The sequence below is a fragment of the Aethina tumida genome, chromosome 5 (genome assembly GCF_024364675.1).
Source record: "Aethina tumida isolate Nest 87 chromosome 5, icAetTumi1.1, whole genome shotgun sequence".
In the NCBI taxonomy this organism is placed as follows: Eukaryota; Metazoa; Arthropoda; class Insecta; order Coleoptera; family Nitidulidae; genus Aethina; species Aethina tumida.
In genome coordinates this window covers 25,225,061-25,252,016 of record NC_065439.1, presented here as the reverse complement: position 1 = coordinate 25,252,016, position 26,956 = coordinate 25,225,061, and the positions used below count along the sequence as shown (strand labels likewise).

Below are 26,956 nucleotides of genomic sequence, written 5' to 3'. Positions count from 1 at the left end.
CTTGGGATATTTCAGGGACTCAACAAACTGAAAATAATGAGCCAATAATCTTCGAATCAATTCGGCCTGAGAAGGTACACTTAATTAATACAATTCTAATAATTAATAATAATATAAAACATCCATGAATTTATTTTATAATATAATTCACAAGAATTGGTGTAATCCACATTTATATTGGTCGACGGTGAATGAACGAACTTTTGATTTTGTTTCTTTTGGATTTTCGACATTTTTCTAATTTGCATTTCTCTCCGCAAGAGTGAAAGAGAAAAAAATGCATATTCATGGGTGTTCAACAAGGACGAAAGTAATAATTGGCGGATGCGCCTCCTAAGTTGAAGGATTCGACTGTCCAAATTGTGTGATTTTAACATAGGAATTATGAAAATTTGAAAAAATTTTGAATATGTTATATTGAAATTGTTTATAATAATAATTTCATGATTGAAATTTTAAAATATGCAATACATTAATTAATCTAATTAACTAATTTATGTAAAAATTTAATATGAATATAAACACGAATACATATTTAAATATTAAACGAATTTAAAAACGGAACATAATTATCATAACTACAAAACTTATTGAAATAATTCTCAAACAACAAAAATTCAAAATTTTCCCCTTCTCCTCTCTAAAACCGAAATAACAAATGCAAAAGTCGAATTTTGATTGGAACAGGATCTGTTTTCATACATAATTAAAAATATATAATTATAAATATAAAAACCATAAGTTGTATATAGTAAAATTTATTTATTGTTTATGTTTTATTTATTGTAAGATAAATAAATATTATCATAAATTGTAATTATATCGATGTGTCCCAAATTTCCATAAAATCCTTCGTTAAAATCACAAAAACCAGTCTTAAAAACACAGAACATGACAAAACACATTTACAAAGTTACCTCGACAAAAAATTTTTGAAAAACATTGAAAAACTGAGGACATTCAGAGGATACGTCTAATTCTTAAAAAAATCGAAAACCGTTTAAACAGCAAATATTGACCAACATAAATGCGAAATAAACCACTGTTTTTATTTTGAACTATATTAGTAAAAATTACAATTTAAAATGTAAAATTAAATTTAAATGTATTTTCATTAAGTAATTTAAAATTTAAATTTGAATATTCTATTGTAAAATAATTTTTTTTTCTCCATTGTCTGCAATATAAATTATTAGTCAAATATTAAAATATGTAATTTAATTAATTTTATTTAATTCATTTGAATAAACTTTTTAAAGAATAATTAAATAAGTATTATTTTGTAAAATATTAATATATCGAACCAAGTCAAATTTAATAATATTAACATAATAATATATTTACAATGAATTTAGACTAAATTAATATAAATTATATTTTACATTATCAAATTATATTTAAATACAATGACTAATTTTTGTTATGGCACATTCGTTTTCATTTAATTCATATTATAAAATGTAAATTTAATTTTTTATTTTGAGCTAAACTTTACAATATGAGTTTTTAAAAGTAAATTTAAATTTTAGTTAATATTTGTAGATAATATGTTTAAAGGATAATAAAGTAAGTGCTCTTTTGTTTTTTTTTTTGTAATTTGAATACATACAAATGTTAAAAATTTGTAATGAAAAAATTGATTTAACCTATACATTTCAACTAATTTGAATATATATACAATGTGACCCATTTGAAAACTGGATTTTTCGTACTGTAAGCAAGAAAATATGTACATTTTAGACATGAAAATTGAAAAAAGCATACTAACCATAAATTTTGAGTTCATTCATTATGATAACTTAATTGGATATATTTTAAATATTTGTTAAAAAAACCATTAAAATGAGTACGCATTGGGATTGGAAGAGACCATTTTTTTGTAGAGCGTTTAATTTCTTTTTATATTATTTACTTATCTACGAGTTATAAAATTTAGAAGTAAATAAGTAATTGTTTTAAATTCTTTTAACTTTGACCTCCGTTATCTTCTAAACGATAAAAGTTATGAAAAAATTGTAAGATAACTATTTTAAAAAGCATTCAATTAATAGTAATATTAAGTAAATAAAAATTTTCTGTAGGATGAAGTAATGGCAAAGATTTTGCCGTATGGGACTGAAGAAAAAATGGAAAACTGTGATGAGGAGGACCTTCCTATTAAAATTAAGAGCTTAAAGGTGTCTAGGAACCAAATTTTCAATGTCGGAAGTTAAAAAAATAGTCGATTTTTAATGAGCGTCTGGAGAATTTTTTGAAATTTAAAAAAAGTCAATATTTTAGCCATTTTCAAAAATACAGTGGTTTAGTTGGAAGTTTCCAGGAAGAACTTATATAGAAGCTGAGATACAAATTTTAAAAAATGACTACAAAATTGACTTTTTACAAATTTCAAAAAATTCTTCGGTGGCCGAATTTGACCGAATCGGGCTTAAATATTCAATATCAAAAAATCAAAAATATAAAAAATTTCGTCGAAAAGTATTGGATCTGCCCATATAGGTATAAGTGAGCTGTACTCAAAAAAATAAGTGTCTCAATACAACGTTGAATTAGAAAATCCGTGAAAAAAGTTTACTCTTCAGTTTATGTGTCATTAGTTATACGCTCCAGACGGTCCTTTTAAAACCGTTCCCGTGAAAGGATCTAATCGAAAGATAAACAAACGTACGGGCGAGGTATACATTGTTTTACAGCCACTTTCCGTTATCTATTTAAACTTTCTTTTACCGAGTATAAAGGGCGGATAACAATGACACTGGAAGTAATTGGCTATATTTTTGCAATGGTAGGCGTACATTAAATGCTAGAGAACGCATTTTAAATACGAATTGTATAAATATTATTTGTTTTACACGGACTGAATATATTTTGAGGAAATAGCGGAAATAAACGAGTTTAATTAATGGGCTTCATTTCATTTGTAATTAAAATCCTTTATTTCTTTTGCATTCGTTTTGTTTCAAAACCAGATTTCGACGAATTGGATATTTGTAAATTCTCTGAGTAAATTTGGATAAAAATGTATGTCTAGTTTTTACAACCATGAAAAGTTGCCAAAGGGTTTTAAAACATCGTACCGAAGAGAACAGTTAATAATGGCCAAGGAAAACGTTTTCAGACCTGTGTGTGCAATATACAGAGAGTTATTGCTGTTTATGTCTTAACAACTACTGTCACATATTTTTCTCTTTGTACCAAAATAACACGATAATTTTGAATTATGCTGGGGAAACTTTCTGCTAAAATTACAAACGTTTTATTTTCACCACCATTTTGTATGTACTGAAAAATAAAATAGGTACCACTTCAAAAAGTGTTTGTAACTGTTAAATATTTATACCTATTTCATTCTTTATATTTGTTCCAATATAATTCCACTGATATTATGATTTTAGAAATAATTCCAATTATCCACATCAAAACACCTATATAATATATATAGTCACAAATTACTATTATAGTTTGTTATAAAATATAACAGGTGTATTCAAAATACTTTAATGAGAACCCTTGGCCCTTAAATAAAATTGACTATGAGTTTAATGCTGAATGACCTGTTCAGTAATTTCAACACCACACTAAAATAACACAATAAATCTATTATTCAATAGAAAATCTGCACCTACATTTTCCGAACATTGTTTAAATTCCCAACAAAATCAATATCTGATTCACATTCAACAATTCATAAGTCATAAACTCCATTTGTCGGAAAATTTATCAATCAACATGAAGCTAATAAAAATGGGATAAATCATGACATATGTTAAATTGGCGTTGATTTTTTAACAAATATAATTTTCCACCAAACAAACTTAAATGTATTTTCGATTCGATTTGCATTATAAACATTGTGCACACAGAGAATTACCGAATAAAAAATTAAATTGAATATTAAACCGGAGGTGTATTGGTTTGTGCAACATAAAACAATATTTCACAAACAATTTGTCCACAAAACAACGTTTGTTTTATAAAGAGTAAATAATACCTTGTTATCAAAACTTAGTTTTATGTTAATATTAACTGAAATTATTAAACAATGTCCCAAGAAATTAATGCACCACCTATAATTTTCTAAATAAATTTTTCTGTTTAAGTGAATAATCAAATTTTGAACCCAGATTTTGAATGCGAATAGAAAATGTGAGGTTATCATTCGTAGTAGAGGTGGAAATACCTCATATTATGTACAAATTTTAATTTTTTATAAACATCAAATTTTTTAAATTTTTTATTTTTTAGGAAAACAATACTTTTTAACATATTTTGTACCAATTATAAATAAAAACCTATTTTTAAATAAATATACAAAGTGTGTATATGTTTATTCTTTCCTTTTCCAAAAAATATTTATAATAATCAATTATTTTTTGTGTGGGGCATTAATTTCTTGAAGAGGATTCATTCACAAACATTTTCTTTATTAATTATAATTTTTTTATATTTTAAATTTAATTTATGTTTTCTTTTTAGTTCGTTTAATAAATTATAACTTTAGGAAAAGGAATTAATTATGACATATGTTAAATTGGCGTTGATCCCATTTTTTTAACAAATATAAATATCCACCAAACAAACTTAAATGTATTTTCGATTCGATTTGCATTATAAACATTGTGCATACAGAGAATTACCGAATAAAAAATTAAATTGAATATTAAACAGGAGGTATATGGTTTATGCAACATAAAACAATATTTTACAAACAATTTGTCCACAAAACAACGTTTGTTTTTTAAAGAGTAACTAATACCTTGTTGACAAAACTTAGTTTTATGTTAATATTAACTGAAATTATTAAACAATGCCCCAAGAAATGAATGCACCACCTGTAATTTTCTAAATAAAATTTTCTATTTAAGTGAATGATCAAAATTTGAACCCAGATTTTTAGTGTGAATAGAAAATGTGAGGCTTTCATTCGTAGGAGAAGTGGAAATATCTCATATTATATTCAAATTTTAATTTTTTATAAACATCAAATTTTTTAAATTTTTAATTTTTTAGAAAAACAATACTTTTTAAGATATTTTGTACTATTATGTATTATAAACATTGTGCATACAGAGAATTATCATTTAGTTAACTGAGGTGGAAATACTTTAAAATATATTCAAATTTTAATTTTTTTTATAAACATCAAATTTAAATTTTTATTTTTTTTTAAAGAAAACTATGCTTTTCAAGATTTTTTGCATCAATTATAAATAAAAACCTATTTTTAAATAAGTATACAAAGAGTGTATACGTTTATATTTCCCGTTTTCAGAAAATAATTATAATAATTAATTATATCTTGGGTGCTGCATTAATTTCTTAAACCAAAGTATTAATTTTTGAAGAGGATTCATTCACAAACATACATTTTCTTTGTTAATTATAATTATTCGTATATTTTATTTAATTTAATTTATGTTTTCTTTTTAATTCGTTTAATAAATCATAATTTTAGGAAAGGGCGATTTGGTGGGCAGCGACATAAAGCTGCATCTGCAGCACACCACCAACGGGCCAACGACTGAGGGAAATCGAACCGGGGGCGACATCGTCATTAAATCCAGCAGCGATGTTCGAGCCCTAACCTACTGTGATTTAAAGTGTATTCACATGCAAGGCCTCGTCGATGTCCTGAGGTTGTATCCGGAATATCAGCAGCAGTTCGCCAACGACATACAACACGATTTAACGTTTAACGTCAGAGAAGGATACGAAGTCGAGGTGAGAATTTATATTATCGGATTAGTGTTGTAAGATGGAACAGATATGTATGTTTTGTATGTGAAGTAAACGGGTGAATAAGACTGTTCCACGAATGCGTGGGTTACAGCTCTATTTGCAATAAATTCTTGCGACACATAAATTTAAAATACAAATAATTTACTTGGATTGAGACGACAACTGGAATTTCAATAAGTTTTATTGTAGATGTAATTTATTTTTAGTTTATAATATTTTATATAGGGAGACGTGTCTGTTGAACACGCTATTTCCATAAATCCTGTGAGTTCGAAGTTGGTAGGGACTTCACCAAAATTCACAAAGAACTTTTTAAAACTTTATAACTAAGGATGAAACTTGTTTCATACACACGGATTACCGGATTAAACTAAAAAACATATGAAATATTTTGGAATACGTGATGTACTTACACATCCCATTTCCCACATATAAAGTAGCCAACTTCTATTATTAATTGGAGCTGCTAAGATACTTCAGATCTTAATAAAATAAAATGAATTAAGACAGCGTTCCCTCTTCAACTAGGATATTAATAAAAGCATTATTATATTTAGCAAGAGTCTGAAACCAACGGATTACCATCCCTAACTCTTCCAAGTATCAGTGAAGACGATGAAAATCAACAAGAGGGAGCCTCATCACCAGTTTCCCCCAATCGTTCACCAATCCATGCTGTCACAAACAGCCCTAGACATGCCAAATTTAATCTCAGGTATGTTCAAGCCATTTTTAAAAACCAGGCAATAACGTCCCCATTTAAGGTTGCAAGAATTCCAAGAGTCAGTAACACGAAGACCCCGCCTAGGCGGCATCGCAACGAATCACCTCGCCATGCTGCGAGGACGAGTTGAACGACAACGCTCCGTCATCATGCCCAAGCACAACTCCTTGGAAGAAATCGATTGCGGCCTCAGAGATGAACCTGACGTTACGAGAAACAGCGTGGAAAGACTGGATAATCAGATCTCAACGCTTCACCAAGACGTGGCCACGCTCAGCATGGAAGTAACTAACCACCCAATACGTTTTATATATTAAAATTGTAAATTATGGTTAATTTTAGGTGAGGAACGCGATTCAGGCTCTGCAGGAGATGGCCACGCCTCCATCCATGTCCTCAACAAATTACAGCGCCCATTCCAACCCGAATCTGGCTCATCTTCACCACAGCGGGATTCTGGCGAGGAGTTCGTCCCACCCTCCGGAGATGTTCTGTTGGGACGACAACTCGACACCTCCATTCCATGCGCTATCCAACGTCACGTATGAGGACAAGGAGACGCAAACCGTCAACAATTACATCGACATCATTCGACAATATGTGATCAGGAATCCGAGGGAGGCGCTTAGGTGGCTGGGTCTGGATCCGGATGTAATAATGGAGAAGGCCACGATTAAGAAAAGTTTTAGTATACCCAACAATAGGACGATTGCTAGCCTAAGTAGTGTCAATGACGTGACGATAGATGTGGATGATGAGGAGGAACATAGTGAGGACAGTCCATTTTTGCCCGAACGGGGTGCACAAATTTTCGAAAACATACAATCCCAGAATAAAATTAAAAATAAAATAAGTCTAAATGAATGAGTGACAAAGAACTAAATTTTTCAAAAATGCTAAAACAAAATGTAATACAAAATCAATATTTAAAGCTTATCACATATTATAGTATCAAATATGATTTGGTTGTGTAGGCTCTATTGCGTTGTGAATTATTAAATTATAATGTACATTTAGTGATACTGACTCGAAGATAGAGATAGTTAAGTTTGATACTGCAGATGATGTTATAAAATGTGATATACCTTCTTTGTTGATTCATTTGAATTTATAATAATACATTTAACATATTCTATTTCAGATAGAGTCAATTATTTTTCTAGTAAAAAAGCTTGAAGATGTGTAACATCATCTTTTATACAAAACAATTTTGTTAATTATTTGTTACATTTGTTTAAATAGTTATTAATTTAAATTCTTGTTAAAATTTGTTATTTATTATTTATGAAACTGTTTAAATTTATATCTTATGAATTTTATAGAATTCTTAGGATATATATTTTAGGAATCTTAATAAATTTTGCATGCCAATTATTAAGTAAATAAAGATTACTGTTAAAATCAGCAAATTAATTAAACATACATATAAGATTAAACATTATCAAATCAGTATGTTCCATGTATGTTGACTGTGAGTATTTTGAAAACTTGAGCAACATGTACTATAGTCTATCTATATTTTTTTAAATGTTGTAAATTTTATCTTAAAATTAAAGAGATAAGTAGAATAAAACATATCTGTTGATTTTATTTATCTTAAAATGCATCAGTGATTAATAATAATAATAACAAATAATTATTATTAACATGGTTTACATATTAAAAAGTACGTTGGTCACTGTCTTATAAATCAATCAAACTGTCCTTAAATCGTTCAACTTGTCTCTTAAATTATACCTCAATGAACCTTTATATGAAACAATGTTTAAAGCTATCATGTGATCTACAAGGTAGTGCCTCTCTAGTCGCATCTTTGTCTTTCCTATTATTTCCTTCACGCTCTTATAGTCACAATATGAAATATCACAAATAAATATAATTTTCATTTCATTTTTTAAATTTGCTTCCAAACTTAATCAGTGGAATAATATTAATTTCAACGAATATGAATGATCTTTAGTTTCCCCAATTATTTCAGCATTAAAATTTTCAATAAAAAATCATGTCCATGAGAAATTGTAACGCATATCATGTGATCTACAAGGTAGTGCCTCTAATGTGAATATCTTCTTAATACACATACCTATATCATTAGTTAACATGCTTGATTTTGTTGGCAATTTATCATCGAATTAAATTATTTTTATCTTCTACATCTTTATAAAATAAATGTGTAAATGTACGTAAACATTATTGATTGTACAATCTAGTATACAAATACAAGTACCTGGGTACCACTCTGTAATGTTTTTCTTGGGATATCTGTCTTGACTACGTTTTTCTGGGATTATTTGATATAAGAGCCCATCTCATCATTATAATTTAAACAATTCTCATCAATCGTGTTTGAAAATTACGTTCAAAATATTTTTACATTATTGTAAACATATCATTCACAAATTATTAAGCATTTAACAAATCAATTTACTCTACATTTCAACACCAGTATATAGTTTCGAAAGAATATTATCAAAGAACTAATTTGCTTGCTGTAGTTTACAATTTGTCTATCCGTATAAATTAAAATGTAACTTATATATTAACTAATTTAGTAAAAAAATTTTGATGATACAGAGACACACTTATTTGATAAAATTATTACTGTTCTTACGATTTGATTCAGTCATTCAAGAACATAATATTACTTTGTACGTTATGTTCAATGTGGATTTTTATGATGAATACAACATTCCATTTTGTGACTAATATAATTATGTATAAAAGGTTATATATTTGTAATAATAATTGTAATATTTATTTGTCCTTTATAAATAAATGGAAAATACAAAATATGTACTAGTTTTATTTTACATTTGAATCCATTCCTTGTTTTACCTGTGTGAATACATCTATAAAAATTAAATTGTTGTATAACAATGAATTATTCTCATAATTCAGTACTATTTGGAGTTACCTGTTGATGTGTTTCTATCAAATTATTGTTAAATACAAAAAATATTTAAAATATAAATGTATGAGTAATACATTAATTGCTCAAATACATCATCAAACAAAAAATAAGCTAAACTTTTTGTGGTATTGAAATAAAATCGGCATGTATGCATTTAACCAGAAAATCTTGGAATAAACTGACTTCCAGAATGTTCCCAATATCCACCGACACCAATAAAATAGGATGCCAATATCTAAACACTTTTCCTGTAACACAAATTTCTAAACACGAAGTTTGATCGATGAACGCCGTCTTATATATAAATTAACTCCATGGATACAAGTCATATACGTCAAAAGCTTGTCATTGTTCTATTTTACCAGTGGCTGGCTGCTTTAATTTTATTTTTACACATTTTACATAAATATAAGTAACTTTATTATTTAAAAATGGAGGATAGTGAAATGGAAGAAGAAGAGGTCTCCGAGGAGGAGCCGGAGGAGATTTTGGACCCAAACAATCCCGACGATGCCTTTAAAATTTTAGAGAGAGATTTCAACAAGGTAAGTTCAAAACTAAAATATAACATAATGTTCTACGGAATTATTTACGGAATATTTTAGACTTTAGCCATTCTAGAAAGTCAGCCCGATGCCAAACAGTTCGCCGACGACTTTTCGAGAATTTTCGAAGCAGCGTACCAATTAAAAATTAAAGAATCCACTTTGAGTGGTGAAGTGGCTTCATTGACGGAAACTCTTAACACTCAAAATGCCAAATTACTCCTTGCCGAAGAGTTAGCCATTAAAGACAAAGAAACTATTGATGAACTGAAGCACAATATTATCCATGTATGTCGATTAGCGGATGCAGCACATTTCAGGGAACAAGCCGGGCAAGAAATTATCGACAACTTGAGGAAAGACATAGAAGTCCTCAATGCTGAGATTGAATTCAAAAATAAACTGGCTGCTGATTCTGAAGAGTAAGAAAAATAATCAAAGTAATTGTATTTATTACATCATTTTTTATAGTGCAGGAAAAAGTCATAAGGAGAGGGATCACCTAGTCAGAGAAAAAGAAAGACTGACAACTGAAAACATGTACCTTCAACAAAAATTAGAAAACTGCCTAATCTACACTAAAGAATTGGAGGAGAAAACAACAGAAGCAAATTTAAAGATTAACGAACTAAGTGGATTGTCTGAGGACCAACACAGCGAGATAGATCGTATGAAAAAATTCAGGGAAAAATTGGAGGCCGAAATAGCATCCCTAAAGTCGTACATAGATGAAAAGGATACCAGAATAGTTGAATTACAGGGAGGCATTACCACGTTGAATAAAAAAATTGAGGAGCAATCCGAACAAATAAAGACTAAAAAGGCTGAAAACGCGAAACTAACCAAAGACTATTTATCAGTAGAGACGAAATATTCCAAATTATTTCAAGACTACCAAAAGCAACTAATTACTGTTGATCAAGCAAAGAGGACCTTACAAGCCAAAATTTTGGATCTCAGGGTAAATAAATTAGTACATTTTGTTAACTTATCAACAAGTTTTTATATTTTAGGGCGTCTCTGAAGAAGTGATTCACCTGAAAACCGACATTGCAAATTTGACCCTGCAAAAAGACACATTCGAAAAACAAATCTACAAACATGTAACCAACCTTTCCGTTATGACCAACGACAGAAACGCTCTGCGCCATAAAATGACTATAATAGACAAAGAAATTGAAGATGCCAAAAAGGAAATTATAGAACACAAAAGGACAACTGAGGAAGTTTTAAAGGAAAAAAATAACTTAGCCAAAATGGTTGTGAAGACTCAGGCGGTCAATAAAGAACAAGGCAGACTAATCAAAATACAACAAAAGTCCAAAGAAAAACTGGAGCAAGAGTTGGACATGTTCTTCATGGAAAACAATAAGCAGAAAAAGGAAATTGCCTCACTGCAGAAGGAGAAGGACAGATGCGCAGAATCCCAAATCGAACTTACGAAAAAAATCGAAGATCTGGTTGAAGAAGTCCGACAGAAAAAGGTTAAATTAATTAGTAATGATTTTAATAGTTTTTATAATTAATCATTTAAGGTGCACATTTTTGAACTGAACAAAGAAAACGCGGAACTGGAGAACAAAAACAGGCAACAACAAAACTTATATGAAGCCATCAGAACTGAGAGGGCTGCTTTGCAAAAAACTTTAGAGCAAATAACGGCGGATGCTGATGAAGTTAAGAAAAAATTGAAAATAACTCTGTTCCAAACTGAACAACTGAAAGAGGAGATATCTGGGAAGGAGCAAGAGTTGATTAAACAGGACACTACTATGAGAAAAATCGTAAAGGAAAAAGAAAACCTCAAGTAACGTACATACTAAAATAATAATTATTATTATTGCTGTTTGTATATTTTAGAGTGGAAGTGGATAAAGGTTTGGAGAATATTCGGAGCCTCAAGGTTGAAATTAAGGAAATGCAGGACGAACAGAAAAGGTTACATCAGACAATTATGGTATGACTTCATTTGAATAAAATATTTCAATGAAGTAATTTTTTATCTCTAGTCGGGCAACAAAAAAATTCGAGAACAAACAAAAACCATTGAGCAACTTATGAACGAAAGAGACGTACTGGGATCACAATTGGTCAGAAGAAATGATGAGCTGGCACTAAATAATGACAAAATAAAAATTTTGGTCACCACTCTGAACAGAGGTAAAACTAAATATTGACATTTTACTGAAATAACATACAAAAATGGTCTTTACAGGTGAAGCACAGTATGACCAGCGTTTAGGTGACATAAGGCTTCTTAAGATCGAAGTCAAGAGGCTACGTCAGGAGAAGCTTTTGATGGAGAAATCGGTCTGCAACATAATAGACTTTAGACAGGAAGTCTTCAGGCTGGAACGAGACTTGACCACCACAAGGTTGAAGTGCCGTGCTCTAGAAGAGGAGCTACAGAATCCAGTCAACATACATAGATGGAGAAAGTTGGAAGGTTCCGACCCTGACACCGTGGACTTACTGAACAAAATCAAGATTTTGCAAAAGTAAGTTCATAATCCTTTGTGTTACCATGTCTTTTTACGGACGGTCAAATTCAATGAATATTCACAAGGATATTAATTAAAATAGTTATGAGAGCCACATTTATATAAATCAGATTTATTTTTAAACTTCCGGTATATTGCATTGCATCTGACTGATTACGACATTTCCAACCTTTACGTTGAAACCATTGGTAAGAAGTCTCGTGCAACGTGAACTAGGGACAATTTTTTCGGATTGTTGGTCGTAACTTTGTCTTCAGTGGATAGACGCACTAAGGAAAACTACTTTCAACACATCTTATATAACTGTTGCCGTAATCATTCTTGATCGGACTGACTTATATGCGAAATAGATATGATTTGCAATCACAACAATATATACAGATTTATTTGTATATAGACATTTAACAACCAATATTTTCTTAATACGATGAAATGACTAATTAACAGATATTCAAGAGTCTAAATATGAAATCTTTGACAAGTTTAAAATCTTTCAAAAACCAGTATATATTCCATAACACAGAACAGAACATATTTAATATAAATCATTGATCCTTTCAAGTTTCTTATATTAAAATAGCCAAACATTTGCGTTGCATAAATATCCGATTATATGAAAATAGTTGCATCTATATAAACTCACAATAATTTGCTTAGGAGACTGTTAAAACAATCGTATGAAGCGATTGAAAGGGAGAAACAGTTGAAGGAGTCGGAACAGTTGTACTTGAAGCTCAAGGAAGTGCTGGCTCATCAACCAGGACCTACTATCAGAGAGGATTTGAACAGAGCCTTAATGAGCAACAAATCTAAAGAGGAAAAATTAAAGGTAAGACCTTTATTTTTTGCTTTACTTAAAATTGTAATTATTTTGATTCTGTTGCTAACCTTATCCATTACCGATTATTTCTGAATGTTCTATAACAAAATTGCAGATAACAATTCAAAATAATAAATAGGTAATTTATAAAAATCTTGTCATATTATCCATTTCAGCAGTGGTACCTGTAAGGTTAAAAGAAGTATTTCCATATAAGTTCTTTATGATCCTGATGATGACGAATTAAGGGCGAAATAGGCTTAAAATAGAATGAAACAAGAGTATGAAAATACCTCTTTTAACTTTAAAAAACAATTTAATATTTTTATTATTTTATATATACAGTGATGGTTATTATTATAACAATTTTTTAAGATGTTAAATATTTTAGCCATAACTCTAATTTAATGTGCGATATGTTTTGATATTATTTATAATAGTTTAATTATCTTTATCTTTAGATAAAATATTTTGTACTTGAAGTTAAATACTTCAATACAGCACAGAAATATATATAATTATATTGTACTTTGACTTTTTTCCACAAATAATTACATTTAAAATTGTTTCAAATAATATACAGTGTGGTATACTCATAATATTTTTATTTTTCGTCAGATTTTTACTTTTTTTTCAACTGTAAAACATGAAAATATGTATTTAAGGACACGTTAGAATTTTTTTAATAAAACTAAAAACTACCAAGTATTTTTTTATGCATGGAAATCTTCATAAGAAGATAATTTTAATTATGATTAATAAATTTTAATCTTTCCATAGAATTATGAATATACATCTTTTTTATTTGGTATATACCCATTTCATGGGATGCTTAATCCAGTGGTGTAGTTAGAATTGCTATAAAAATTACATTTCTCTAATTTTCATGTTTAATAAATTACCCTCAGTACATATTTTCATACAATTGAAAAATCAGACTAAAAATATAAAAATAAAACCTCTATTTTCCAAATACTACAACATTATAAAAATAATTTTACTTAATTAATAATGTATCTCATCAGAATTTCTTATTTTTACAATTTCTTTAAGGGATTGTTTAATTTTCAGGTCCTGTTGTCTGAACTGAACATGTCCGAATTAAAGGCAGCCGAATACAAATCCAATCTGGAGAAGATGACGGAGGAACTGAAAGAAATGAAGAGGAAATACCTGAACGTGAAAAAGGCCAACCGCGTGAGGCGCATGACTATTGAATCAGCTAGCGAGGTGCCGCATCCGCCGCGAAACGACGTGAAGTTTGCCGGTGGCGGGTTTAAGATGTCCGTTTCACAACAACAAATTAAATAAAGCGTTATTAACAAAACCACAGACTTTTATAAAATATTTGCGATCGTTGTGTTAGTTTGAAGTGAGTGTGATTTGAACGTGAGTCATTTAAATTGTACGTGTTACGGTTGTAAACAAGATTTACTTTTTTAGGTTAGAGTAAAATGGCAAAGGTTTTGGAAGTTTGTGTTGATAGCATAGAGAGTGCAGTTGCCGCCATTCGCGGCGGCGCCGACCGCTTGGAGTTGTGCTCCTCGCTAACAGAGGGCGGGCTCACGCCTACTCCCGGTTTGTTGATACAAATTCAGCATGTGAACCACGTAAAGATTCCGATTTACTGTATGCTACGATGTCGACCTGGGAATTTTATTTACAAACCTGAAGAGATTGAAATCATGAAGGATGACGCCCGAATCCTTCGCAAACAGGGGGCTGACGGTTTTGTGTTTGGGGCTTTGACAAGTAATGGCGAGGTTGACATGAAAAACTGTCGTGAGATAATCAAGGCGTCTTATCCTTTGCCTGTCACATTTCACAGAGCTTTTGATTTTTGTAAGCGGCCTACAATTGAGATTGAAGTCATTATTGACTTGGGATTTACCAGACTTTTGACTAGTGGGAAACAGAAGACTGCTCAAATGGGAGTCAAATTAATTAAATTATTAAAGGATCAAGTAGGAAATCGTCTTATTATAATGGCAGGTGCTGGTATTACTAAGGATAATGTAGAGTTCATTATTGAACTCACAGAGTGCAAAGAAATTCACGGCTCATTTAAAAAACTTAAGGAAAAGGAGGATGATTCAAATGAAGACACGTCAGTTATCCTGGGTGAGAAGAGCGACCAGTTATATGTCACAGACGAGAATGCCGTTATTGAAGTAAATAACATTTTTAAAACTATCTAAGTTGTAGTTTCACATATCCACATTTTGTGACATTCTTTTTTTTTTCTGAACCATTTTTGCATGTCTAAATTTCAATGTAAATTCTTGTAAAAACGTATACATTATTTTCTGAATAAAAAAAATATATTTTATTTTTGTTGTGTCATTTTTATTCGCTCTATTATCTGTTATGAGACAGAAGCTTAGTTTTTTTGTAAATGCTAGAAAACAACGGCGGATTTCTACTATTTAAAATAGTGTTAATTGAAATTAATATAATTTATCGAACTTTCTCTTGCCGAGTCGTACGTACCAGTGTTTACTACACTTAAAAGTTACAAAATAAATTATGTAATTTATTTGGTCGATTAAAACAATTTTGTTGTGCCATTATAGCTGTGAAAACCCGAGCATATTTTCTTATACATTCGCCGATTTCGACCAATTTCGTAACGTGAAAAGGCCAATAATTTAAATTACAGTCTTTAACAAGTATAATCACTGAATCAACTTGTAACTGTTAACTAAATCAACCACAAGACGTATTTTTAGAACCACCGAAAGTTGAAGGAACTAATTCAGTTCAATTATTATTTCATTTACTTGGCAGCATTTATTTAATATTGTCATGCACAGTACGTTGACCATTTAATGTTATAAATAATGGTTTCAGCTGATTTAATTATTGTACATTTACTTCACTAAATTATCGTTTTATTCTAAATGGTTCAGTGTTCTATGACGGTAATGAAGTTGAATTTCAATCGGTTGTTCACCCAACTGGATAAATTTATTATTGTGTACAGTGACTAATTCCTTAGTTCTTAAAAAATCGGCAAAGTAAACCTTTTAACTTAATTGCATGTTATTACTTGAAGTAACTAAACTTCTTAGAGGTAGTTGACCGCTACATTAGATTTAAATTACACCACGAACATCAGAATATAACAAATAATTAATAAGAAAATAATAAAATGATTTTATGTATTTTTAAGTATCTAATTTGATATTAAAAATGAAGCAACAATAACATCAAATACGTAATTTAATTTTTGGTATCAAACTTTTGATCAAAGTTGAATCGTACATATCATACTTTAGACTTGACATTTATATATAATTTATATGTTTGTGTTATTTACACCTATTTATACTATATAAATAGATATAACCATCCATATTTTGGAAAAATTATTAATTCCCTTTTTCGACTTAATGGTAAAACCTTGTTTGTTACAAGAACGCAATTGTTATTAAAGATAATACTTCAATTGTACTTGTTAATTTTCAAATAACATTAAACGGTGCTATTATAAAGGTTATTTATGTAGTTTTGCCTTTGTCATTATTTAATGTACACGAAACAAAGTAATACTACTAAATATTTTTAACTCTGAAGGTTCTTGTCTTACCTAATAAAAAATATGTTTTGCAAAATATTAATCAAAATATAAAATATAACAAGTGGTTTATGTAAAAATTTGCAACAGTTATCAAATTAATTCTGCTGTTATGTAATTACTTTACACGGGTAACTGGTTAATACAAGTTATTTCTTAATAAATAATTAGATCTTAACAACTTTTTGTCTAAATGTGTCTAAAGAGGAACTTAACTATTTAAAAATATATGTACTTTCAAAATGAAACAGTAGAGCAGAATAAAACTTATAATTGATACAACAAATCAATTAATTACTCTTGATAAATTAATGTATCGTTAATTTTATACAGGTGATATACAAATGGAGTAGTTTGTATTCAGAAAAAAGAAACTCGAGTAAAATAACCTTCGTGGTATCACCCATGACTCAATAAATGTTTCCTAGTTAGTAAGGAAGCTCAAAGTAATTTTATTATTTGGTATTCTTGAAGAATTTTACATAATTAGAAATTAGAAAAACAAGGTAACTGAAAGTGAATTTTAACCATTTGGGGAAATGCATACTTATTTAATTTTGAAGGCTGTAGAAATCTACAAAAGACAAAGAAGAAGACTTTGTGCAATAACTTAATTATAATTCACGACTTCAGTATAATGTTTATCTTTTTATATTGTGACATTAGCAAATATAGTCTAATAATAAGGCTTATAACCCAACCATAAGAATTTGATTATTGAGTACTCTTTATGAATAACAAAATAACAAACAGAACTGTTTATATTCTGAAAGTCACAGTCACAGTCGATAACTAGAACCATGATTTGCCACAAAAAAAAAATCGAGTTATCAAGAGATATTAAATAAAATACATACATTAGAGAGGGCCAAAAAATAGGCTATTATTTTAATTTCCATTAACCACTAGAGACCTTTTTTTGTAGAACGTCTAATTTCCTACAAAAATATGTATTGCCCATTTTATAACAATTACTTATCTACGAGTTATAAAATTTAGAAGCAAAAAAGAAATTTTTGTTAAGTTCTTCAAACTTTAACCTTCTATATCTTCTAAACAGTAAGTGTTAGGGAAAAATTGTAAGATATCTTTTTTGTAGAGCGTTCAATTTCCTACATGAAATGTCAATAGAAATTTTCTGTACGATCAAGTAAAGACGGGATATGGGTTTTGTCATATGGAACTGAAGAAAAAATGAAAAAGTGAGATGGAGTGCATTTTTTAAAGGTCTAGTAACCAATTTTTCAGAGTCGGATTTCATAGTCGATTTTTTTGGCCTATGTACTTCCATTTAGAATTTAGAATTTTGAAATTAATTATCAATCGATAATTAGTCTTAGAATTGTTGCTGACAAGGAATGCCGTTCGGGCATCTAAAAGGAAATACCTCGAGGAGTTTAACTGAGGCAGGACAAGTTCGACTTATGGAATAGTGTGCCAAATATTTAGTCTGAATTATTAAGATATTTGAGAAATTTTAATCCTGAACGCCATTGTCAAGTTCAACTGTATGTAAAAATAAACAAAATTCCCTTTCTTGTACAATTTTTATATGGATGTGAACATATTTTATTCGGTTCTTATTTTATCAGCAGTTTAGCACCTTAAAATTCTTTTCTTTCGAACATCTTACGGCTATAATTGCTTATTATTGGATTGATATAATTTTGGAATATAACTATCTGGGTCAACAATAAGTTACTCATATGTATAGTGTCTAACAGAGAGTAGTAAGTCACGCTTGGAATAGTTCTTAGCAAACTAGTAATACAAATAGTGGTGGTGGTGATAGACAAGCAGCTACAAACAAGAGACTACCATTTTATGAGTATTTCTGCCAGAAAAAATGACACATCCAGGCTTCATACAGTACTTGGAAGTACTGTAATGTTTACTATCAGAAAAAGGTTGCATGAAACTGGTCTTAGAGCTGGAAGACGTTTTCTATACTATATAATTATTCCATTTATTAAGAATTTGGGCCAGACTTAGCTTTTGCTTATGACAAAATCGATATCAATTTTGAGTATTCCAAGGAAAATTCTTAGAGCAAGAGGAGAATCGATTAAGTAGTGATTAAAAAAATGTAACGATTAATATTCTATTTCTTTTTTATTAATTCCTCAAGGAATTTGGTGATATTAGGTTTATTATTTAATTAATGCAAGAGATTACATTATTTATTAAAACTCAAAGTAAACCTTTATCATTCAAAGAAATGTGTCCTTTTTATCATGAAAAGTAAATTAGACTACAAATTAATTATAACTAATTGTCACTGCAACATAAAGTTCACCATATTAAAATATTGTGCCATTAAACATACTCTCATAATAATTCAAACCCAACCCTAAGAATCCTATTATTGGGTACTCCTGATGAATAAGTCATCGTCAATTTTATACTGTTGATAAAGGCAAATTAACAAATGGAGTAGTTTGTATTCAGAAAAGTAGTAACTCAAGCGAAGTAACCTTGATGGCAACAATTATGACTCAATGTATGTTTCCTTTTTAGCAGAGGAAACCGCTGCCGCATTTCAAAAAAAAATGTGCCCAACAAGAAACTGAAAACCAATTTGACATTCGTGCACATACGAATTAAAAGCAAAAGTAACACGTGGGTTTCTCCAATTGTATAAGAATCGGCGGGGTTATTACATCTCATCACCTGTTCGCAGATGAAACCAAAAGTAATTTCCCTCTCTTTAAGAATATCCAAGTAGGAAACTTTCTTTTCATCGGACACACGGTTCGATGTTCTGCACGCCAGACGAGAACGCCAATAGAAACACAGAGAAAGGCGGGCAGATATATTCACTTTCTATACTGCAACATTTAGTCCTGCAGTCGGTCTAAAATCTTCATCGAAAATTCTTTGGCGGCTTCGACGAGATAAATTGATCAAACGCACAGGTCGTAGTGAAGTCGGGCAAAAAACGGGACGAATTATAGTGTATTGACATACCGGATTAATTATTAAAATTTATTGACTTCGGATCCCTTTAACTGGCGATTCAAGTTATTATTTTTCACATTTCTTCGAAACTATGAGATCGTGAACGACCCCCGTTTTAGTAGTGTTTGTAGTGAAGGCCCAGTCAGTTCGTTCTTTGTCCACGATTCCACGAAATGGATAAGATGGATAGTGTTACCGAAGATGCTGGATCTCCCAACAATATTAACGTACCGGCCAATAATAATAACAACAACAATAACAACAACATTACCGCTGATGACAAGAACGACAAGCTTCGTCGGATGTTTAGTTGGAGCAGCAACACCATAAGGTAAGAGATCTCCTGAATGTTAGGCTTAGAGAGGCTGCCATATTGGATTACCACACTCTGATTAAGATTCTGGTTTACCATATGTAACTTTACGTTTCTTAGATAAAATCAGATAAACTCATTCACCAAAATAGGTAAATCATGGTAATGAGATTTTTATGTAATTTATGATGATGCAACTGGAGTTAAATCTATTAATTGTTGCACACAATTGACACAAAAGATTCCAAATTGTTTATTGATGGTGATATTTTTATGTAATTTGTGGTGGTGAAACAAACATAAGTGTGAAGAAATACGGAAATAGTTATGAATATTTCGAATCTGAAAAATGTTTCTAGTTAAATTATGAAATAGCCAATGACTCGTAATTTATTCGGTCTATCCAGTTTTAACGGGAAAATTGAAGACAAAGTTAAAATACAAATTATTCAAACTAACAAAAATCCGTTACCAAAAACTACTTGTAACTTTACATTTGTTTTTACAAAGTTTTTATTTCTTCGACAGTTTAAAATATGTCTTCTATGAAATATGAAATATTAATTATTTTACATTTTTCATACTTTTTAAAATAATAAAAATCAACAAATGATAAAATTGGATATAGACACTATTATAATAAATTATAAAAGTCAGTATCAAATTCAATTATGTTACCCACATACAATAGATATATTACATGATGTAAAATTAAAGTGCAATAAATGTTTATCATTTCATTAGATCTAAATGTGAGGGGGAAGGCCATAACCTTAAAAATTTTTAAATAAATATATTATAATTTTATAAAAACTGAGGTCAATTAATTTAAAGTTACTAACATGCTAAATTTTATAACATTTATGTTGAAATAATTTCAAACTCAACTTATGAACAAAAAATTCAAGAACATGGACATATAACATATATTAATTTTCAAAAAAGTTAACTTTTATGTAATTAACGTATATTAGGATTATTTAAAAGGGTTGAATTATGTAATTTCCGACTTCAGCTGACTGTAATCAAAAGCTTAAATTATTTTATGATTAAAATATTCTATAAATATATAAAAAAATATTATTAAAAAGAAAAACCTGTAGAAAAAAGACAAAAAACTAAAAAAATGATATTTTTAACTAACAAAAATAAATTTAATAAAAAGAATAAATACCTTTAGACAAGTAGAAATCCTACAATGCTGGAAAAAATAATAAAAATATATAGTACAGACGTTTTATTGTTTTTTAAAAATTAAATTTATAAACATTTTTATATGAATATTAATATAAAATTTTATTTTATATTTATAACTTGCAAATGTGTTGATATTTTCTAACAGGAGAAAATTTAAAAAATAAATAACAGTAAAATATATTGAGAAACATGTATTAACAATATTTCAGATTTCACAAAGAGTCTTTTATATAATCTATAACAACTGGCATTTTATATATTTTTAATTTTGCTTTTAGATAAATAATTGTATAGCCAGACAAATTATTTTAGGAAACATCCACTTATAAAATATTAATCCTTAAGGATCAACCGTATGATTTCAATATTAACCTAGTTTATGTATTTCAAAACAAAAGTTATTCTAATATTAACTCATTGTTCTAATTTTTTGGGGTTCATAAAATCTATATTAATGAATTAATTCAAATGACCCAATTACACAGCTAAAATTGTAATTATCCGCAAACTCCGTTAGGAATTTCTAAATTATTAGTTGATTATGCAACACATTTTTAATACCCAAATATTAATTAACAGATTGGTGACAAGTGTGACGATATTATGTATTTTGCAACGCAACTTTGGTGTGTACATAGATAATTACTAAAATAGAAAGTCATTGATTTGTAGGTTTATGGATTTCATATGCGGATAGTCGCACATTAATTGTACATTTTTACATTATTCTGAATTTGTAATGGATCCACCATGGAAAATATATTTTTTTGCAACATTAAATTATTATAATTTGGATACTTAAGCTGCGTGCCATCAAGATACGTCCATTATTTCAGTCTTTTGTCTTGCAAAATACATCCATTGTGGATTTAGTTGCGTAGCTAAGTCGTGTAGCGTAATAACGAATAAAGTTACTTAAATTGTGTAAAATGCATACATTAATAAATGTGAAAATTGTTTGTTGAATGAAAAGTTTTATGTGCAACCGTTTTATGACTTGGCATTCCTTTTCACATCTTCCATCTATTTATCATCGGCCTTGGATTATGTCAAGTTTCTTGGTATTAAAAATAATTTGGGATTTGTCCGATTTAGAAGTGGTTGATGTAAACTTTTACTCTTGCCACACACAATAATGTTTATATTTTCTGCACGACAAATATGATGAAAATGAAAAGATGTCTACTAAAATATGATTGATATTCACTGAAAAGAAAAATTTTTGATTGAATTAATTTAATCAAATTAACTTTTTATTTGCATCCATTTTTCACAATATAAAATATTTTTATGTAACAGTTTTATAGAATAATAAAGGACTTTCCACATCTTCCTTCTCTGTAATCTATGTATCACCGTCCTTGGATTATGTCAAGCTTCTTGGTATTAAAAATAATTTGGAAATACAGGATTTAGTGGTTAATTCAATTCCAGCTTTTACTCGTGCCTCACAAAATGCATACATTCTTTTGCAAGAGGATTGTTTAAAATACTTATTGTGGAATTGAAATATTAAAATAAATATATTAATACCTACAAAATTAATTTACAACTCTAGTCAAACAAAATAAACATAGCTACATTAAATAAAATTACCTGTAAACTTGCAAGCTAGTGGGTATGACCACCGAAGTATGGTTTATGTTCATTAGAAAGAGAAATTTCTAGAACTATGCCTGGCTAAATAATTAATTTAATCAATTTACGTTATATTTGCATTCATTTTTCACATTATATCAAGGTGGTTAAACTTTCCAGACAAGAGTTGTGCAAATCGATTAAAGAAGGTCGAATGTGTGTAACAAAACGTACGAAACCGATGTTAATCATTTTATTAGGTCGCGACACGTTTAAATTTCTAATTATTTGCAGTCAACATTAAAATTATTAATTTAGAGCGTAGACAAATTGATCGGTTGAAATCGGCTGTTTCTAGTAAATTGTAGTGACATACTTTTCTGATAGACATACATAATTAATGTCCATTATTCAGTATGTTAGTTTTAAATGGTCATAAAATTAATTATATTAAAAGTAAGGATGATTCAAAGTTTACAAAAAACTCAAATAGACACTTAAGTGTAATTAATTCATTGATAAAAAACTATATTTTTTAAATTAACCTTGACAATACGCTTAGCTTTTTAATTTAGTCTTTAATGAATGTATTGTTTTTAAGTGTTTTTATAATATGTGAGGTACAACCTACTTGTGATATTAAAAAGTTTCAATTAGAATATACATGACAAGAACAACTTATATAATTAATAATAATAAAGTATGTTAATAAATCATTGGGACATTTATTAAGGGAATTTTAAACAAAATGTTTTTAACAAAACTTTCTTATAAATGTAACATGAACATTTATTCAAATATTTCTATATAGTTTAATAATTATGTTTTGATCATTATTTTAATAAAAAAACCTCTGGAGTTTGATTTTAATCAAATTATTAAATATTAAAGTAAATATATTAATAATTTAAAATATTTAATCAAATTATTTGATATTCTAATATGAAATAATAAAATATTAATTAAAAATTATTATTTTTATTTATAAGATTATTCTTAAGAAAAACAATATTTTATGCAAAACAGATTAAAAAATAAACAATTTAAAATTAAATAATGTTTTGATTAATGATTTTAATTAAAAAATAATAAGTAAAATTAACAAATATTTCTAAACTGTAAAAATATATTTATTTTTGTCAAAAATATTTTTTTATTCAAATAAAAATTATAACATAAATCAAACAAAAGATTTTCTTTTAAAATATTTTAATAGTATAACTTAAAACTAAATAAAATATAAATTTTATATTAATTTAATTTATAATAATAATAAAAGAATTATAAATTTTATAATCAGTTTTGATTAGTGATTTTAATTAAAAAATAATTAATAAAGTTGACAAAAAATAAGTCAAATTAAATGATGATGATTTTAATCAAATTATTAATTTTAAATAAATACTGTAGAAAAATTGTTTAAAAACTTATTGAAACGACATTATAAAATAGGTTTGTTCATCAAAAAGATATTTTTTTATTTAAATAAAGATTATATCAAAAATAATTTAAAATATTTAATCAAATTATTTAATATTTTAATATGAAATAAACATAAATAAACAATAATTAAACATTGTCTTTTATTTCATTCAAATAAGTACAAAAATTTTAATAGTAAAAATAAATTTTTATATTAATTTAATTTATAATTGTAATGAAAAATAAATATTCAAATAATTTTACTGAGCAATTTAATTAATTTTTAAAATTAAAATAATGAGAAATTAACGACTATTTTTAAATAGCAAAAATATTTTTTTTTTTAAATAAAGATTATAACAAAAATCAAATAAAAAATTATCTTTTATTTGTTTCAAATGAAAGAAAAAATTATAAATTCTGATGGTGACACATTTTATATTAATTTAACTAATAATTATAATAAAAATAAAAAAAAAGTTAAGTAATTTTAAAATAAAAAAAATTGTCCAATGATTTTAATTAAAAAATAATGAGTGAAATTAGCAAAAAAGTTTGGTTTTTAATAAAATTATTAAATATACAAAAGTGTAAATTAAAAATCTTAATAATGAGAATAAATTTTAGATTAATTTAATTTATAATTAAGAGAAAAAATCAAATAATCTGATAAGTAGTTAAAAAAATAAGTTTTGATTAGTGATATTAATTAAAAAATAATTAATGAAATTAAGAACAAATAAATCAGATTAAAGTTTGAGTTTAATCAAATTATTAAATATTTATTTTTTAACAAAAAATCAGTTTAATAAAAGAATCAGTATAATAAAAGAAATTTGTAATTTTGTTAATGATTTTATTTATTAAACTAGTTTTGTTCAAATAAATATGTATTATAAAATTAATATTTTACTGTTTTTAATTAAAATACATCTAAAAATTATTGTTCCTTATTTAATTATATAATACATGAATTTGAAATAAACAATTTTAATAAAATATGCCATAATTTTTATAATTAATCAATAATTCAATAAGAATGAATTAAAAATTCTAATAGTAAAAATAATTTTTATATTAACATTAATTTAATTTATAATTATAATAAAACAAAAAGAAAGAGACAATATCAGAATATATAGAATTTTTTATTATTTATTGTGAAGTGAATAATAAATAAAAATATTTAATTTATTCTAATTGAATTTATTAAACCTTCAAATAAAAATTAATTTATTTATTATGCAGTATCCACTGTAAAATTAACAAAAAATGTAATTACTATTTTAATTATCAATAATTAATTTATTTTTTTAAGTAGAAAAATATCTACTAAAAATCTTTTTACTATGAAATGTTTTGACCCATTTAAATGAGAAATTTATTTGCACACGAGCAGATTTTAACGGAAACGTTAAACGTTACAACTTAGCATCTTCTTAATTTTTTTGACACACATAAAATAATCTATCACCGCATTTCAACATACCGCATAATAAGACATTATGCCAACTAAAAATGGCACATTACATAACAAAAACAGCGAGCATCAATCTGCAATAAAATGAACCGCCAACGCCATCAAATTTCGGTACCATCCTTCGTGTCAAAGAATCCTTTTTATCGAAACCGCGTTCTATTGCCACACTGGCAAACATTTCCGCTTAAACAATTGCGCAACGTCACTCCACAGTTGGAGGTATGCATTTTCTTAAACTAGTTCGTTGGTACTTAGATTGGACACGTACCAATCGCCGCCCGGTCAGTACCAACCAACGCCGACGTCAACGGACATCTCGTTGGTCAGACAGAGATGGGAAAGCGCCGCGAGAACACCGATAAAGTGGGTTACGCGCTCTTACATAACATCAAAAGTCTGTTGTTCAGGAAATTATCGAACACTTTCTCTACCCCTGGAGGCACTGCCGAACTGGTCGAAAGTGTGCGTTCGTTGCACAGTCGGCGGGCATTCCGTAAGGAAATCCGATACGCGAGATCTTGAATTGGCGGTCGGCTTTTTTTGGGGAAGAGTTCTCGCTTGTTCCACTTATTCTAGACTGGTGTTTCGTCATTTTTCGGCTGTGATGTAACGTATCGGACGTTAATTGTTACCACACGAAGGACCGACGCTGCAACCTTTCGGTACTGCCTATACATAAATTTTGAATATTACAAAATTTCATCGAGCTTCCAATTTGCAATTGCAGTCGAACTTCGATAACTCGGTCTAATTATTTAATCATTGGTTGGAGTGAAACTTATAATTCAATCATTTCCGGTATTATTTGTATTATCAAATTTGTCTGAATTAAAAAAAAAATGCAAAAAGAAAATCAATAACTGGATAATTGGAATGTCAAGGAACAATCCAGTCTTATCATCAACTGAAACTAAAATCAACCTGGAGGAAATGGGACTTGCTGAAATTAGTTCAAGGACTGTGAGAAGATGGTCAATGGATGGGGGTTCATTTAACCCCGGACCTACAAGAAAAACCCCGATTTCTACCAAAAATATGAAAGTCCAATTTATGATTACATTCACTGGACCACAGAACAGTGGAAACGAATAGTTTTTAGTGACGAGTCTCAATTTAATTTATAAAAAATTATGGTTCTGATTATGTTAAACATCTCACAGGGATAAAATTACACAAAAAGTTTATTATACC

The 26,956-nt window shown here is 28.4% G+C and overlaps 4 protein-coding genes and 1 long non-coding RNA gene across 6 annotated transcripts in view; 4 read left to right on the top strand and 1 right to left on the bottom strand.

Moving 5' to 3' along the window:
- LOC109600942 (potassium voltage-gated channel subfamily H member 8) overlaps nt 1–8,034 on the top strand; it is an 81,261-nt gene extending 73,227 nt beyond the window's left edge. For both annotated transcript variants that reach the window (XM_049967734.1, XM_049967733.1), the window contains exons 12-15: nt 5,456–5,721; nt 6,297–6,454; nt 6,504–6,747; nt 6,806–8,034. In XM_049967734.1, the coding sequence (XP_049823691.1) occupies nt 5,456–5,721; nt 6,297–6,454; nt 6,504–6,747; nt 6,806–7,330 (1,193 nt within the window). In that variant the 3' untranslated portion in view covers nt 7,331–8,034. The remainder of the gene's footprint in view (nt 1–5,455; nt 5,722–6,296; nt 6,455–6,503; nt 6,748–6,805) is intronic.
- The window catches only part of LOC126265651 (uncharacterized), a 92,772-nt gene that overhangs the window by 42,216 nt on the left and 23,600 nt on the right, over nt 1–26,956 (bottom strand). The gene's annotated exons all lie outside the window — the stretch shown is intronic.
- On the top strand, nt 9,757–14,567 carry LOC109600957 (cilia- and flagella-associated protein 58-like). Its single transcript, XM_049967736.1, has 10 exons — nt 9,757–9,919; nt 9,980–10,341; nt 10,391–10,880; nt 10,933–11,403; nt 11,455–11,726; nt 11,780–11,876; nt 11,929–12,079; nt 12,135–12,417; nt 13,078–13,249; nt 14,312–14,567. Exons 1-10 carry the CDS (start codon nt 9,806–9,808, stop codon nt 14,549–14,551), a joined length of 2,652 nt encoding a protein of 883 aa, XP_049823693.1. The 5' UTR covers nt 9,757–9,805; the 3' UTR covers nt 14,552–14,567.
- Nucleotides 14,484–15,569, top strand: LOC109600941 (copper homeostasis protein cutC homolog). Its single transcript, XM_049967741.1, has 2 exons — nt 14,484–14,612; nt 14,684–15,569. The coding sequence occupies exon 2, from the start codon at nt 14,695–14,697 to the stop codon at nt 15,436–15,438; it is 744 nt and encodes a 247-aa protein (XP_049823698.1). The 5' UTR covers nt 14,484–14,612; nt 14,684–14,694; the 3' UTR covers nt 15,439–15,569.
- LOC109600955 (ABC transporter G family member 20) overlaps nt 19,691–26,956 on the top strand; it is a 44,986-nt gene continuing 37,720 nt past the window's right edge. Inside the window, exon 1 of the mRNA XM_049967737.1 lies at nt 19,691–20,106. Coding sequence (XP_049823694.1) covers nt 19,949–20,106 — 158 coding nt within the window. The 5' untranslated portion in view covers nt 19,691–19,948. The remainder of the gene's footprint in view (nt 20,107–26,956) is intronic.